This window comes from Eptatretus burgeri, chromosome 18 (genome assembly GCF_056783735.1).
Source record: "Eptatretus burgeri isolate ZD-2024b chromosome 18, Ebu_testis_v1, whole genome shotgun sequence".
In the NCBI taxonomy this organism is placed as follows: domain Eukaryota; kingdom Metazoa; phylum Chordata; class Myxini; order Myxiniformes; family Myxinidae; genus Eptatretus; species Eptatretus burgeri.
In genome coordinates, this window is record NC_140978.1 from 3,854,501 (window position 1) to 3,869,209 (window position 14,709).

The 14,709-nt window shown below is 41.5% G+C and overlaps 1 protein-coding gene across 1 annotated transcript in view; it reads right to left on the reverse strand.

Moving 5' to 3' along the window:
* Positions 1–14,709, reverse strand: part of SLC6A14 (solute carrier family 6 member 14) — a 110,598-nt gene that overhangs the window by 55,654 nt on the left and 40,235 nt on the right. Inside the window, exons 3-4 of the mRNA XM_085864028.1 lie at positions 14,065–14,196; positions 5,058–5,216 (exon numbers count right to left, since the gene is read on the reverse strand). Of these exons, the coding sequence (XP_085720154.1) occupies positions 5,058–5,216; positions 14,065–14,196 (291 nt within the window). The remainder of the gene's footprint in view (positions 1–5,057; positions 5,217–14,064; positions 14,197–14,709) is intronic.

Sequence of the window (14,709 nt, forward strand, 5' to 3'; positions counted from 1 at the left end):
TTGGGGAAGAACAGCTTTCAAACCTTGGGAAACACTTGGGAAACAAAGAATAAATAAATAAACATTAATTGTGACATCATTCGTGATGTCATAGCACCGTGTCTTGTCATTGGTTGACAGACGTTATTGGTCATTATTGGTTGACAGACAATATATAAGTCGTTATTGGTTGACAGACATTGGTCATTGTATCACGTTATTCTTTATTACTGCCAATTATTGTGCTATTATTATCATTACTATTATTAATTTGGGAAAAATGGCATGATAAGGTGGAACGACACTTCAGCTGCGATCTATATACACCTTTCCAACACTGAAAAAAGCAATAAAATGGCCGTAACTTGGGAATCGCTCGTCCGATTGATATCAAACCTTGAAAAGGCACATCCGCGGGTTCCCGGCAATATTCCTGGCAAGTTTCAATCAGATCAATCAGGTAATCAATCAGGTACTCCATCTCTTCTGGATCTGATTTTGACAAATTTCCCTGACAATATCTGCTGCTCTTCCTTCGCTCCAATTGGTTCTTCTGACCACGTCCTTGTTAAAGTGGACATCTCTCTGGCTGTTATCAGAGAACCACCTCACCGCCGTCGAGTCTGGCATTTCACTCAAGCCGACTGGCAGGGTCTCCGAGCAGCCAAACTTACAGACTGGTCTCCTATCACTACTTTCTCAAACATCAACTCATCCTGGGAATTCTTTCAAAGAAACTTGCTCTCCCTCATGCACAGATTTATCCCCTCTCGTGTTCAGTTGTCCTACCCTTCCTCCCGCCCTTGGTTTACTGAAGCTTGTGGCGAGGCAGTCATCCTGAAACAACTTGCCTTTGCCTCATGGAAAGCAAACCCAACTGACGGCAATCTCAGTTCCTTCCATAAAGCTCGGAACAAGTGTGTATCTACCCTCAGGAGAGCCAGAAAACAACATCTTTCTCATCTCAAGTCTGAACTCTCATACCTCTCTCCCTCCTCAAAATCCTGGTGGCATTTAATCAAATCTGTTTCTGGTGTATGTTCCCCCTCCATCCCCTCCCTTACCTCAAATGGCCGCACTGCTGATTCCACACGTGATAAAGCTGAATGTCTAAACTCGGTGTTTGCAGCTAAATCTTGTGTCCTAAACCCATCACTATCTCTACCCACTTTACCCAGTCGCACCCAACTGTCCCTGGACTCTGTATCCTTTTCTCCTGACAAGGTGGAGAGCTTGCTTTCAAACCTCGAGTCAGATTCTGCAACCGGTCCAGACGGCATCAGCCCACGTGTCCTCAAAGCCTGCTCTTCTGCTCTTGCTCACCCTCTCTCTGTTCTATTCACCCTCTCATTTGCCCAAGGTCATCTGCCATCTGATTGGAAATCTGCTAACATCACTGCCCTGCATAAAAAAGGTGCAAAAACAGATCCCTATAACTACAGACCAATCAGCCTTCTCCCAATCATCAGCAAGGTGATGGAATCCATCATCGCCTCAGATATGAAATCCTTCCTCTTCTCCAATGGCTTGATTTCCAATCATCAATTTGGTTTCAGGCCAGGTCACTCTACCCTGGATATGCTGCTTCTGCTCTCCCATCAATGGATGGAGGTCCTCAATGCCAGACAGGAAATCCGAGCCGTATCCCTGGACATATCACGTGCTTTTGACACAGTCTGGCACCCTGCTCTACTCACCAAACTCTCTTCCCATGGTATTCAAGGCCATCTCCACTCATGGCTCGCAGACTTCCTCTCCTGTCGCAGTCAACGTGTGGCCCTAAATGGAGTTCTTTCATCCCCTCTTCCTGTGCAGGCTGGAGTTCCTCAAGGTAGCGTTCTGGGCCCTGTTCTTTTTCTGGTTTTCATCAATGATCTCTCGGACTCTCTGGAAAATCCTCTATTTCTCTTTGCCGACGACGCCACCCTCTGCCGTACCATCTGTCATCCCTCAGACCGGCAAGCAGCAGCTTCTTCGCTCACTGCAGATCTGGATAAAATCACAAACTGGTCCAACACGTGGAACATGTCTTTCAATCTAGACAAATCTCACACTCTCACTATGTCTCTTCGAAAGGACCGTTTACAAAACCCCCCCATCCACTTTCTCAACAATCCTCTGGAAGAAGTCTTTTCTTTCAAGCTTCTAGGTCTCACTATCTGCCATGACCTTTCCTGGGAAAGTCACATTTCCAACCTCGCCTCAAAAGCCAGTCGCCGACTGGGAATCCTCCGTCGTGCAAAGTCCTTCCTCGGCCCTCTTGAGCTCCTGACCACTTACAAAGCTTTTGTCCGTAGCCTGATGGAGTACTGCTCTCCCATCTGGGCTGGTGCTCCTGCCTCCCACCTTTCTCGGCTTCACGCTGTCGAAACCATGGCATTTAAGATCATCGGCATCTCCCGCAATGAAGCTGAGTCTTTGGGCCTCTCACTCAATCACCGCAGGTTGGTCGGTGGTCTTTCTGTCTTCTACCGACTCCTCTCCAGCCTTGCCCCCTGCTCTCTCTGCGATTTGTCCCCCACCACATTTCCACAGGGCGCTCAAGGTCCGCCAACAACCCCCTTCTGGTAAAACTACCAAAATCACGAATCACTGCTCATCTTCACTCTTTCATTCCTCTTTTTCCCGCATTTGGAATAAACTTCCTCACTCTATTCTTTCCCATTCTTCCCTCCAGGCTTTCAAAACAGCTGTTCACCACCACCTCTTATCTTCCCCCATCCAAATCCTCGATCTTTTCTACCCCCGATAATCCACCCAAGCCCACTTCCTTCATTTCTCCTACTTTCCTTCCTGAAAGTCCCTGAAATGTCCATCTTCTCTTCGCCATGTTCCCCGTCCCATCCCCATCCCTCTCCCTTCCACAGTTCACCTAATGTGTCTGTTCCCCACTGTTTTGTCCCTTCCACTCCCGCCCCTCTTGTCTCATGCCTCCTTGCTGTGAGTTGTGTGTTAGCTCTCATACGAGCCTCGACCAAGGTATACAAAAAAATAAAAATAAAAAAAAGATCGGACTGGTGGTCATCGAGAAACGGCGGTCGCAGACAGACAGACAGACAGACAGAGATTGCTGGAATTGTAGATAGATAATGGGGTGGGGAGGAATGGGTGGACAGGATAGACACAGAAGGAAACTTCTCCTACCCCCCCCCCCTCCTTGTGTCTTTGTGCTGTATCCTTTTTAAATATTGAGCATCATGCAAGGAAGCAACACACACCATATTTAAAGTCTTTCATACAACTCATTATTGGCCAGGGTTTGAAAAGCCAAACTACTTTACACAGAGCGGACCTCCATCTCTTAATGAAATATGTCATTGAGTACACCAATAATTAAACTTCAGCTTATTTTGGAGCTCTTTGAAACTCATTATGAAATGTTATTTTAAGGTCACAATTCTAAATGGAGGTTTTTCTTTAATGAAATGATCGCCTTTCACTGCATCCTTTGTTTAAAGACTTTCAGTGTTGGCTAGTTATTAACAATGGTGACGTGGTTTGTTCAACTTTGTGATAATCCTCATAATCTGTCACAGAGCGTCGGTGCCACTGCAGCAGATTCCTGAGAAAGGGTTACACTGGGTGGTTTGTCATTGCCTTTTCAACAGCAATTAAGGCAGGAATTTGTAACTGGCCACAGTGCCGGCGCTAGCTTGCCCACTCTTCCCAAAGGACAGTGTGGGAATCTTTTACAACCACCAACTAATGTCGATAAAACAGGATGCCCAGTATAATGTCCATCGGAGGGGTGGCACACACATTGATGAATCACCCTGTCTGTGAAACACCTGGATGACAGTTTATAGCTGGGCCGAGATTCAAACCCAGGCTAGACAACTTAAAGGCGAGTGTGCGTACCTCGAGGCCATCCTGTCAGGCCAGGTCGTATCTTAACCAACTGTTACTAAACAAACTGTGATTTCTTGTTGTATTTGTTCATTTAAAATGTATCTCGTTTGGTATCATGCATTTCTTCTGGTTGAATGTTGAGCTTTGCCTTTGTGTGGAGCTTTTCAAATGCAGTGCGGGAAGAGGCCACCAGAAATGGGAGACAGCCAAATGTGTGAACACAGACAAATGCCACAGTTTGCAATATATAATAGATTTTTTGCGAATTTGGCTACTAGGTGTTAATAAAATGTTTATTATGGCGTGGTTATTCCCATATTGAGTGCTAAGAGAAAGTGTGAAAGTAATAAAATGTTATGGTCAATATCCATCCATCCATTGGGACCATACTCTGTTCAGAGCGTTGGTGTTGCCTTAGCAGTCTCCTTGGCTATTGGACACAATCCTGGACGGGTCACCACTCCGACACAGTATACAAGCATGCTGGCACACATTTTGCTGACCTCAGGATAATGACAGGAAGAGTCAACCCCACCTGGTATTAATTCAACAGCCAAGTGGGACTTGAACTCAGAATCCTAGGATCCCAAGCCCACCACCCTAACCATTAAGCCAACACCAGGCATAATCGTCTTCGTCAACACATCAAAATGTATGAGGAACCACTGGGATGGAAATGGTGGACTGGAAGTCTTATGAAATCCTTCAATATGTTGTAAAGTGGGCATTCGAGGAATCTTTCCCAAACCTTCTCTTCAAACTGAGGACGTTTCTCACCATGTGTGAGCGTTGCAGCTTGTGAGAGGAGCTTCTCTAAACTGAAACGGATAAAGATCTACCTCAGATCCACAATGAGCAACTCAAGGTTCAGTAATCTCGCCATCCTCTCCATTGAGCGTGAACTAGCCGAGTCAATTGACTTCGAAGCTGTGACAGATGAGTTTGCCTCACTGAAGGCTAGGAAGAAGTGAACCACACAGTCACAACAACTGCATAATTTAGCAAGCGAATGACCATTTATAAAGGCAGAAAGCAAAACTTTAACTGTTCACTTGCAAATGTACTGTACCTCATTTGTAATAATGTTATTTAATTGGGCTTTGTGTATAATTCAGCATGCGAGTTACGAGGGGGCGGAAATTTGACATCTCGCACAGAGCGCCATTTTTCCTCTATACACCACTAGGTTGAAGGCAGGACTTGCAAAACACAACGTGATCAGTCCTTACCAGCAGTACAACGATCATCTGCTCCCCACCATTCTTGGCAATTGGTCCATGGTAGTGGACTTTGGAAGCTGGAGAAGAGGTAGAAAAGAGAATAGGCAATGATGCAGTTGTAGTAAATTGAGAAGAAAAGTGAAAGCACCACCATGGTAACTCCAACTCCTACAATGAGAAAAATCAGAGCACATTCAACAAAATAGTTGTAGAAGTACATTTATAATTGAATGCAAAGTTATTGTGTGCTCTACCTTAGTGATGAAGAATATGTGAAGGAATGCCATGTTAAAGTCATGCTTATACTTTTGTCACCTGAGGGAATAAACCACACCCCTGGAGTAAGTGTAACCTTTCATGACAAGTGTTTGTGCACACTCAGGTCTGGAGGGTAGATTCAACAATCTCCTCCCTAGAACTTGGCAATGGCAGGCCAGTGTCCCCGTATGGCCCGGTATTACTGGAAATCCTGACTGTCCTATGTGGGTGTTATTGATCCCAAAACAATAAAAGCAGTAATGTTCTGGAACAAAAATTCGTCCTCATGGGAACGATAATTATAAATTTAAGTTATTTCTGAAATATCTCGAAAATCAAAGCCAGACTAGAGAAATGCAACGACGAGCACACAGCCAATCAGTTTTCAGGCTCGTCTTCCTCAAGGTAGTGATCTGCGACCAATCTTTGAAATTACAATGGTGACCTGCTTCACTGTAGAGTCTTTAATCCAGAAGGACTCCACTCTCTACCAGTCTCAGGTCTACTCAATAAATTGGCTGGTTGGTCCTGTCACCTTGTTGGCCGATCTTGGAAGACAGGTCGAGGAGATAGGACTAAACGAGGATAAACCTAACCAACCTTCACCCAAGTTGCATGAAAGATGTGCAGTTGTGTCACATCAGACAAAGTTGGGTCAATCTACGCATATACTGCATAAAATATCGTCATGTAGTATCATTATTAGGGTACCCTGTCATTTTGACAGGGAACCCTATTGTTTTTCTTCTGTTTATTTCCTAATTTTTAATTTTTTATATCTTATTTATTCTTTTTCTGCCGGCAATTTGCGGGTTCTTTCACTTTAAATATCATTTTCTCAGGAACGGTAAGTCCGATCGACATGAAATTTTCACCATAGTATGTATCTCTTTTGATAGCAAACTTAATTGGTAATTGTGATGTCATAGGTCATGTGGTACGGGCGCCATCTTGAAAAAAACCGAAAAACTTTGGACCTCTGTATCTCTGAAACGGTGCAATGGAAAAAATTTTCGCTTCATACATTTGAATAGCTCCTCAAGGGGAACAGGGGTGATTTTTCGTGAGGTCATTGGTCAAGAGGTGTGCCGGTCAAAATTCGTTAGGTACAATGCTGCATCGGAAAAATCTGAAATTTCTTGAGCCTCATCTGCACAACAATTCACCGTAGAAAAAAATATATTATGACGTCAGAGGTCACTTGGTTCGGCAGCCATCTTGTTTTGGGAATTTTTTTTTAAAAATCTTCTCCAGAACGGCGAAACAGATTGAGGCGAAAATTTACAAACACATTCCTCATGAGGTCCTTTATCAAGTTTGTTAATTTCTTATTGATCGGTCATACAGTTTGGCGGCAATCTTGAATATACCGTAAACCTTCAAACATCTTCTTCTCCAGAACGGCTTGTCAGATCAAGGGGAAACTTCAAAAACATATTGCACACGAGTAGGGAATATAAGTTTGTTAATTTCTAATTGATAGGTCACATTGTTTGGCAGCCATGTTGGATTCACGAAAAATATTAAATAATGTTTTCTCTGGAATCACATAACCTATCAAAGCGAAAATTTGCAACCATCATCCTCCATGATGTCTGCATTCAGAGTAAAAATTATGATGTCACAAGTCACAGGGTTTGGCGGCCATCTTGGATGGAAAATGCACCTTATCCGATTAACACGAAACTTCACACACGTATTCCACTACGGGATTGGAGGCAGGATGTAAACTTATTATGTCATAGGTCCAATGGTTCTTCAGCCATCTTGGATTGAAAATTAATAAATTTTGAAAATCTTCTTCTCCAGAACGGCGAGACAGATCGAGGCGAAACTTCACACACACATTCCCCATGAGTTTCTTTATCAAGTTTGTTAATTTCTTCTTGATAGGTCACATGGTTTGGTGGCCATCTTGAATTTACCCAAAACCTTCAAACATCTTCTCCAGAATGGCTTGTCAGATCAAGGGGAACTTCACAAACATATTGCCCACGAGTAGGGAATATAAGTTTGTTAATTTCTAATTGATAGGTCACATGATTTGGCAGCCATGTTGGATTCATGAAAAATATTAAATCATGTTTTCTCTGGAACCACATAACCTATCGAAGCGAAAATTTGCAACCATCATCCTCCATGATGTCTGCATTCATAGTAAAAATTATGACGTCACAAGTCACAGGGTTTGGCGGCCATCTTGGATAGAAAAACGCACCTTATCCGATTAACACGAAACTTCACACACGTATTCTACTACAGGATAGGAGGCAGGATGTAAACTTATGATGTCATAAGTCATATGGTTCATCAGCCATCTTGGATTGAAAATTGATGAATTTTTAAAATCTTCTTCTCCAGAACGGCCACATAGATTGAGGCGAAAATTGACGTACGCTTTCCACAAGACATCCTTTCACAAGTTTGTTAATTTATAATTGATAGGTCACATGGTTTGGCGGCCATGTTGAATTTATCCTAAAACCTTCAAACATCTTCTTCTCCAGAACGGCGGTCAGATCAAGGGGAAACTTCACACACGTGTTGCACACAAGTAGTGAATATAACTTTGTTAATTTCTAATTGATAGGTCACATGGTTTGGTGGCCATGTTGGATTCAAGAATGATATTAAACAATGTTTTCTCTGGAACCACATAACCTATCGAAGGGAAACTTGGCCAATATAATCTACCCCCATGCCTGCATGCACGTTAAAAATTATGACGTCACATGTCACATGGTGTGGCGGCCCTCTTGGATAGAATAACGCACTTTGTCCGATAAAGACGAAACTTCAGAAACGTGTTCCACTACACGATTGGAAGCAGAATTTAAATTTTTGATGTCATAGATCACGTGGTTCCTTTGCCATCTTGGATTGAAAATTAATAAATTTTAAAAATCTTCTTCTCCAGAATGACCAGACAGATTGAGGCAAAAATTCACACACACTTTCCGCAAGACATCCTTTCACAAGTTTGTTAATTTCTAATTGATAGGTCACATGGTTTGGCAGCCATGTTGGATTCAAGAATTATATTAAATAATGTTTTCTCTGGAACCACATAGCCTATCGAAGCAGACTTGGCTACTATAATCTAGCCCCATGCTGCACATATGTTAACAAGGACAAATGTGTCCAAGAGCAGCGTCCCAAAGGTTTTGTCTTCACCAGAAGAAGAACAAGAACTTAAGAAGAAGAAGAAGAAAAAAACAACTTCCGATATTTCGTCACATGCCTTGATGGAGCCAATAGCGAGACCCGTCACGGACGATCGTCGTTCATGACTAGAAAATAGTGTATTTACGAAATTACAATACATTAAATTGAATAATCTTTAAATAGTAACGTGAACTTTTTGAAACTTTTAAGCAAATGTCCGAATATATTTAAAAGTTCATGATAGACGCTCTCAAAAGGCACCGTCAATGCGAGGATGTCTACAAGTGTTTCGTATTTAAGGAGATCCAGATCCTGTATATGAAAGAGCTGAGTCCTAAAGGATCTGTCTTCAGAAGAAGAAGAAGAAGAAGAACGTCGAGCTTTCTTAATTTTAATTTAGAAGAAGAGTAAATAATGAAGAAGAAGTGTAATAAAATGAAGAAGAATAATAAAATGAAGAAGAAGAGTAATAAAATGAAGAAGAAGAGTAACAAAATGAAGAAGAGTAATAAAAAGAAGAAAAGTAATAAAATGAGGAAGAAGAGTAATAAAATGAAGAAGAAGAATAATAAAAAGAAGAAAAATAAAAAGAAGAAGAAGAAGAAGAAGAACAAGAGTAAATAATGAAGAAGAAGTGTAATAAAATGAAGAAGAGTAATAAAAAGAAGAAGAAGAGTAAAAAAATGAAGAAGAGTAAAAAAAAAGAAGAAGAAGAGACATAAAATGAAGAAGAAGAGTAATAAAAAGAAGAAGAAGAGTAATAAAAAGAAGAAGAAGAGTAAAAAAAATGAAGAAGAAGAGTAATAAAATGAGGAAGAAGAGTAATAAAATGAAGAAGAAGAGTAATAAAATGAGGAAGAAGAGTAATAAAAAGAAGAAGAAGAGTAATAAAATGAAGAATAAGAGTAATAAATGAAGAAGAGTAAAAATTGAAGAGAAAAAATTAAGAGTAAAAAATGTAGAACAAGAGTAAAAAATGAAGAAGAAGAAGAAGAAGAAGAGTAAAAATAATGAAGAAGAAGAAGAAGAAGAGTAAATAATGAAGAAGAAGAAGAAGAAGAAGAAGAAGAAGAAGAAGAGTAAAACAATGTCTAATAAGAAGAAGAAGAGTAAAACAATGAAGACTAAAAAATGAAGAAGAGAAAAGTTGAAGAAGAGTAAAAAAATGAAGAAGAGTAAATGAAGAAGAGTAAAAATGAAGAGAAAAATGAAGAAGAAGAGTAAAAAAATAACCAAGAAGAAGAGTAAATAATGAAGAAGAAGAGTAAAACAATGAAGAAAAGTAAAAAAAATGAAGAGAAAAAATGAATAAGAAGAGTAGATAATGAAGAAGAAGAGTAAAAAATGAAGAAGAAGAGGAAGAAGAGTAAAAATGAAGAAGAAGAATAAGAGTAAAAAATGAAGAAGAAGAGTAAATAATGAAGTGCTAAAATAAAACATGCTAAAAATGACGTCACAAGTCACATTTTGTGGCGGCCATCTTGGATAGAAAAACACACCTTTTACGATTAACACTAAACTTGCCAGACGTGTTCCAATATAGTAATCCCCCGTTTCTCGCGGGGGTTACGTTCCAAACCTCCCCGTGCTAAGTGAAAATCCGCGATGAATGGACGCCTCCCCAAAAAATCGATTCGTCTGGTCTGGTCAGTTTGGGTTTGAGGTGCCTGAGATCGACTAGTCTGGTCTGGTCGGTTTGGCAGTGATTGGGTTTGAGGTGCCGGAGATCGACTAGTCTGGTCTGGTTGGTTTGGCAGTGATTGGGTTTGAGGTGCTGGAGATTGACTAGTCTGGTCTGGTTGGTTTGGCAGTGATTGGGTTTGAGGTGCTGGAGATTGACTAGTCTGGTCTGGTTGGTTTGGCAGTGATTGGGTTTGAGGTGCTGGAGATTGACTAGTCTGGTCTGGTTGGTTTGGCAGTGATTGGGTTTGAGGTGCCAGAGATCGACTAGTCTGGTCTAGTCGGTTTTGAGGTGCTGGGTATGAGCAGTGCTCGTCCAACGGCGGCAAACTTTTTTCCTTCCCGTAGCATATATCGAGCACCTTTACCTTAACCTTCTCCTGGAGCGTCCCAGGACCTTCCTCTGGTGCTTCGGTTCCTTGCCAGAAGCTTTAGAAGGTGCAGGGCGTTTGGGCGGCATCGTGGGGCTTGGAGAAAAAACGTAGAAAATATTCGAAGTTCACAAGCGAAACTTTGTCTCGTGCGTTGTGTGACTGGTCGAGCACCACGCGTTATAATTTATTGCCTAAATAATTTATATTATATATATATATATATATATATATATATATATATATATATATATATATATATATATATATATTATCACCCCAATGTGCCGGGGGAATCCGCAGAAAAAAATTAGTCACGTTCCAAGGGAAAACCCGCGATGAACCGCGATGAAGCGGGGGTTGACTGTTCACGGTTTGAAGCAGAATATAAATTTGTGATGTCAGAGGTCACATGGTTCTTCAGCCATCTTGGATTGAAAATTAATAAATTTTTTTAATCTTCTTCTCCAGAACAGCCGGACAGATTGAGGCAAAAATTCACGCACACTTTCCCCAAGACATCCTTTCACAAGTTTGTTAATTTCTAATCGATAGGTCACACAGTTTAGCCGCCACGGCAAATTTACCCGAAAACCTTCAAACATCTTCTTCTCCAGAACGGCCAGTCAGATCGAGGGGAAACTTCACGTACGTATCGCATACGAGTGGTGAATATAAGTTTGTTAATTTCTAATCGATAGGTCACACGGTTTGGCAGCCACGTCGGATTCAAGAACAACATTAAATATCGTTTTCTCCGGAACCACTCATCCTATCGTCGCGAAACTTTGCGACCGTCGATTAAGTCTCACGTCGTATCAAAGGCGTCGTGTACGGGTACCCGGTCATCACTGCAAGCAGTTGTAAAGTGGCAGTTCTAGTTATTATTATTATTATTTAAAACCCTTAATATTCTACTTCTCCACATTTCTATGCCTTTTGATGAATGGGAAAATGCCAAAGGTACATCGGCTGGATGTCGGCTACATAAGAGTTCAGGATGGAAGACATTTGCTCCATAAAACATTTTATTCAGTGTATGCCCACCTTTATAGATAGTGAAGTGGTATAGACAGTATCTCACAAAAGCGAGTACACCCTTTACAAAAATGTACATATTTTGTTGTAACTTTTTACTTCGATGTATTATAAACACAAGACTCAAAGAAATGATAGAGTAGACATTCTGTCATATATGTACAGGCCCAAAACATCTATTCTGTGGAAACAATGTGGCATACTGGGCATATCTGTGAAAAGAAGGGGAGGGGGGCAACAAAAGTGAGTACACCCTATGTACTTTCTCACATTGAAACGTTATCGTTTTCAGTATTTTGTATGTCCACCATTGTTTTTGAGCACAGCAGCTATTTTACTCGGTATGGAGTTGACCAGTGTTCCACATGTCTTTGCTGGGATCCTGTTCCACTCCTCTGCAATGACTTCTCGAAGTTGCGTGATGTTGGACACCTTTCGCCCCTTAACCTTACATTTCAGGATGCCCCACACGTGTTCTATTGGGTTTAGATCAGGTGACATGCTTGGCCACTCCAACACATTGACCTTCGACTTCTTCAGAAAGACAGTTGTCTGCTTGGAATGATGCTTCCGATCGTTTTCTTGCTGAAATACAGCTCCTCTACAAAGTTCTCGCAGGGAGGGTAACATCTTCTCCTTCAGGATGTCACAGTACATCGTAGAATCCATGTTTCCCTCGATGAACTTGAGCTCTCCAGTACCGGCAGCACCCATGCATCCCCAAACTATGACACTACCACCATCATGCTTGACAGTAGGGATAACGCACTTGTCTTGGTACTGTTCCCCAGGTTGCTGCCAGACACGCTGCACTCAATCAGATCCAAACAAATTGATCTTCATTTCATCAGACCAGAGGACATGTTGCCAGTAGTCCAGGGGCTTGGATTGATGTGCTTCAGCAAACTGTTTGCGAGCTTTCTTGTGGCTCTGCTTCAGGAGAGGCCTACGCCTTGGATGACGCCCATGCAACCCGATACGATGGAGTGTGCGACGTATGGTTTGCGCACTCACAGACTGGCCAGAAGCTGGAGAAATCTCTTCAGCAATCTTGGCGGCACTTTGTCGTCTGTCTTGGAAGACTACATTCTGAAGTTAGCGAACAGTACATGCAGTGATCTTTGCTGGTCTACCCTGGCGAGCGCAACTCATTGTTGTACGCTTCTTGGAGAACCTCTGGATGACCTTGGCCATGGTGTTGGGGCTTGCTTTTAAAGAAGCACTGATCTTCTTGTATCCTTGGCCATCTTTATGGAGGGCAACGATTCGATCTTTGACATCTTTCGAGAGCTCTTTACCATCAGGAGCCATCATGCTGCTTTCTCAATGGCGATTGGTAAGTATTTCCTATGCAATTATTTATTCAGCAAGCAGATAGACAATTACTGCATTGAGTACACTTCTTCACTTTTAACATACCAGGGAGGTTGCAGCTCTATGGACTTCTTCTTCTTTCGGCTGCTTCCGTTAGGGGTCGCCACAGCGGATCATCCATATGATCTGCATAGTGATTTGGCACATGTTTTATGCCGGATGCCCTTCCTGACGCAACCTTGGTCGCCTCTTACGACACAGGGATATGGTACACCTATTTTAACCAGGGTATACACCGGCCCAGTAAACTGGTACTCATTTCGCCGACCTCGGAAGGATGACAGGCTGAGTCAACCCCCTGGTGTATTAATTCAGTGGCCCAACGGGGCTTGAACTCAGGACCTTTTGGATCCCAAGCCGCTGCCCTAACCACTGCGCCAACACTGTGCCAATGGACATTGTGTGTATTGTTTGGTGCATATTTGTACCTTTAACACTCTGACTGAAATATGCAGAAAATGATGAAAATGGAAGATGTTTTACCATGCTTGACTTACTTCTTGTGCAGACAATAGCAGGGGTGTACTCACTTTTGTTGCCTTCTCTTTCAGAAATATTCGTAATATGCCACATTGTTTTTATGGAATGGCAGTTTTGTGCCTGCATACATATTGCAGAATGTCTACTCTGTCATCAACTCTAAGCTTTTTCTTCTGGCACAACTACTTTAAAAGTTACACTGAATTATTTACATATTTGTGAGGGGTGTACTCACTTTTGTGAGATACTGTTTATGGAACTTAGGAAAGGAGAGAGGGGGGTGGGGGGAGGTGTATAGAGTAAAATTTCTCCCATTTTTGCGTGCAATTTGTCGTTGCTCCCTCAAGCACGAAACAATTTCACCAACTTTTCTGAAAACCATGGTTGGTGTTTATAGAATTAGAAAGACAATATGACCTTGACATACTGAATTGATCGAGTAATGCAGTCCATTTGGTAAATTCAAATATTTCTTGAGAAATGTGAGATATAGATATAGATATAGATATAGATATATATATATATATATATATATATATATATATATATATATATATATATATATAGATATAGATATAGATATAGATATATATATAAATTTAAAAAATAAGGGTGTCCAGGTGAAATGCCAGTAAATGAAGAACCTTTACCTTTGAAAAGAGGCATTAACCTCCACACTCCGGTGGGTCCATAACTTGCGAACTGCCCCAAGGAACACTCGAGAAAGAATAGTGGTAATCCAGCAAGAGCAAGCATCGTGACGTACGGTATGAGAAATGCACCTGCAAGAAATAAATACGTTTGGGATTTGTCACTGATGCAGCAGAAACAATACAAATGAATAGTACAGGTACAACATTGTTGAATGACTCAGCTGAACATAACATAAACACAAGAAAGCCAAGACAGGAGCAGGACATATTGTGTTTTAGCTGGCAGCCGGGGAGCAGCCAGGGTGCTGGCACATAGCCTGCAATCCTGCACCACAAGCCCTGCATGGTGAATTTAATAAAATATAAATAATGTTCGGTGGTACTGGATGCATTGAATGCGATAAAATAAAATAAAATAAAGGGTCAGTCCCCCAAAATAAAAACATCCTCCTGAAAATGGTTTATTGTTCCATTCCATCTTATCTTTCAGGCTCGAGTCTGGGAGCAAGTATGCTTCAGCAATATATTCAACAAGTTTATTTTGAACTTCATACATGTATATGTACTCACTCAACTCTCCTTGTCAGAGTAACAGAAGCACTGTTCAAAGCTATGTTGTAATAATGATTCTCTGCAAACTAC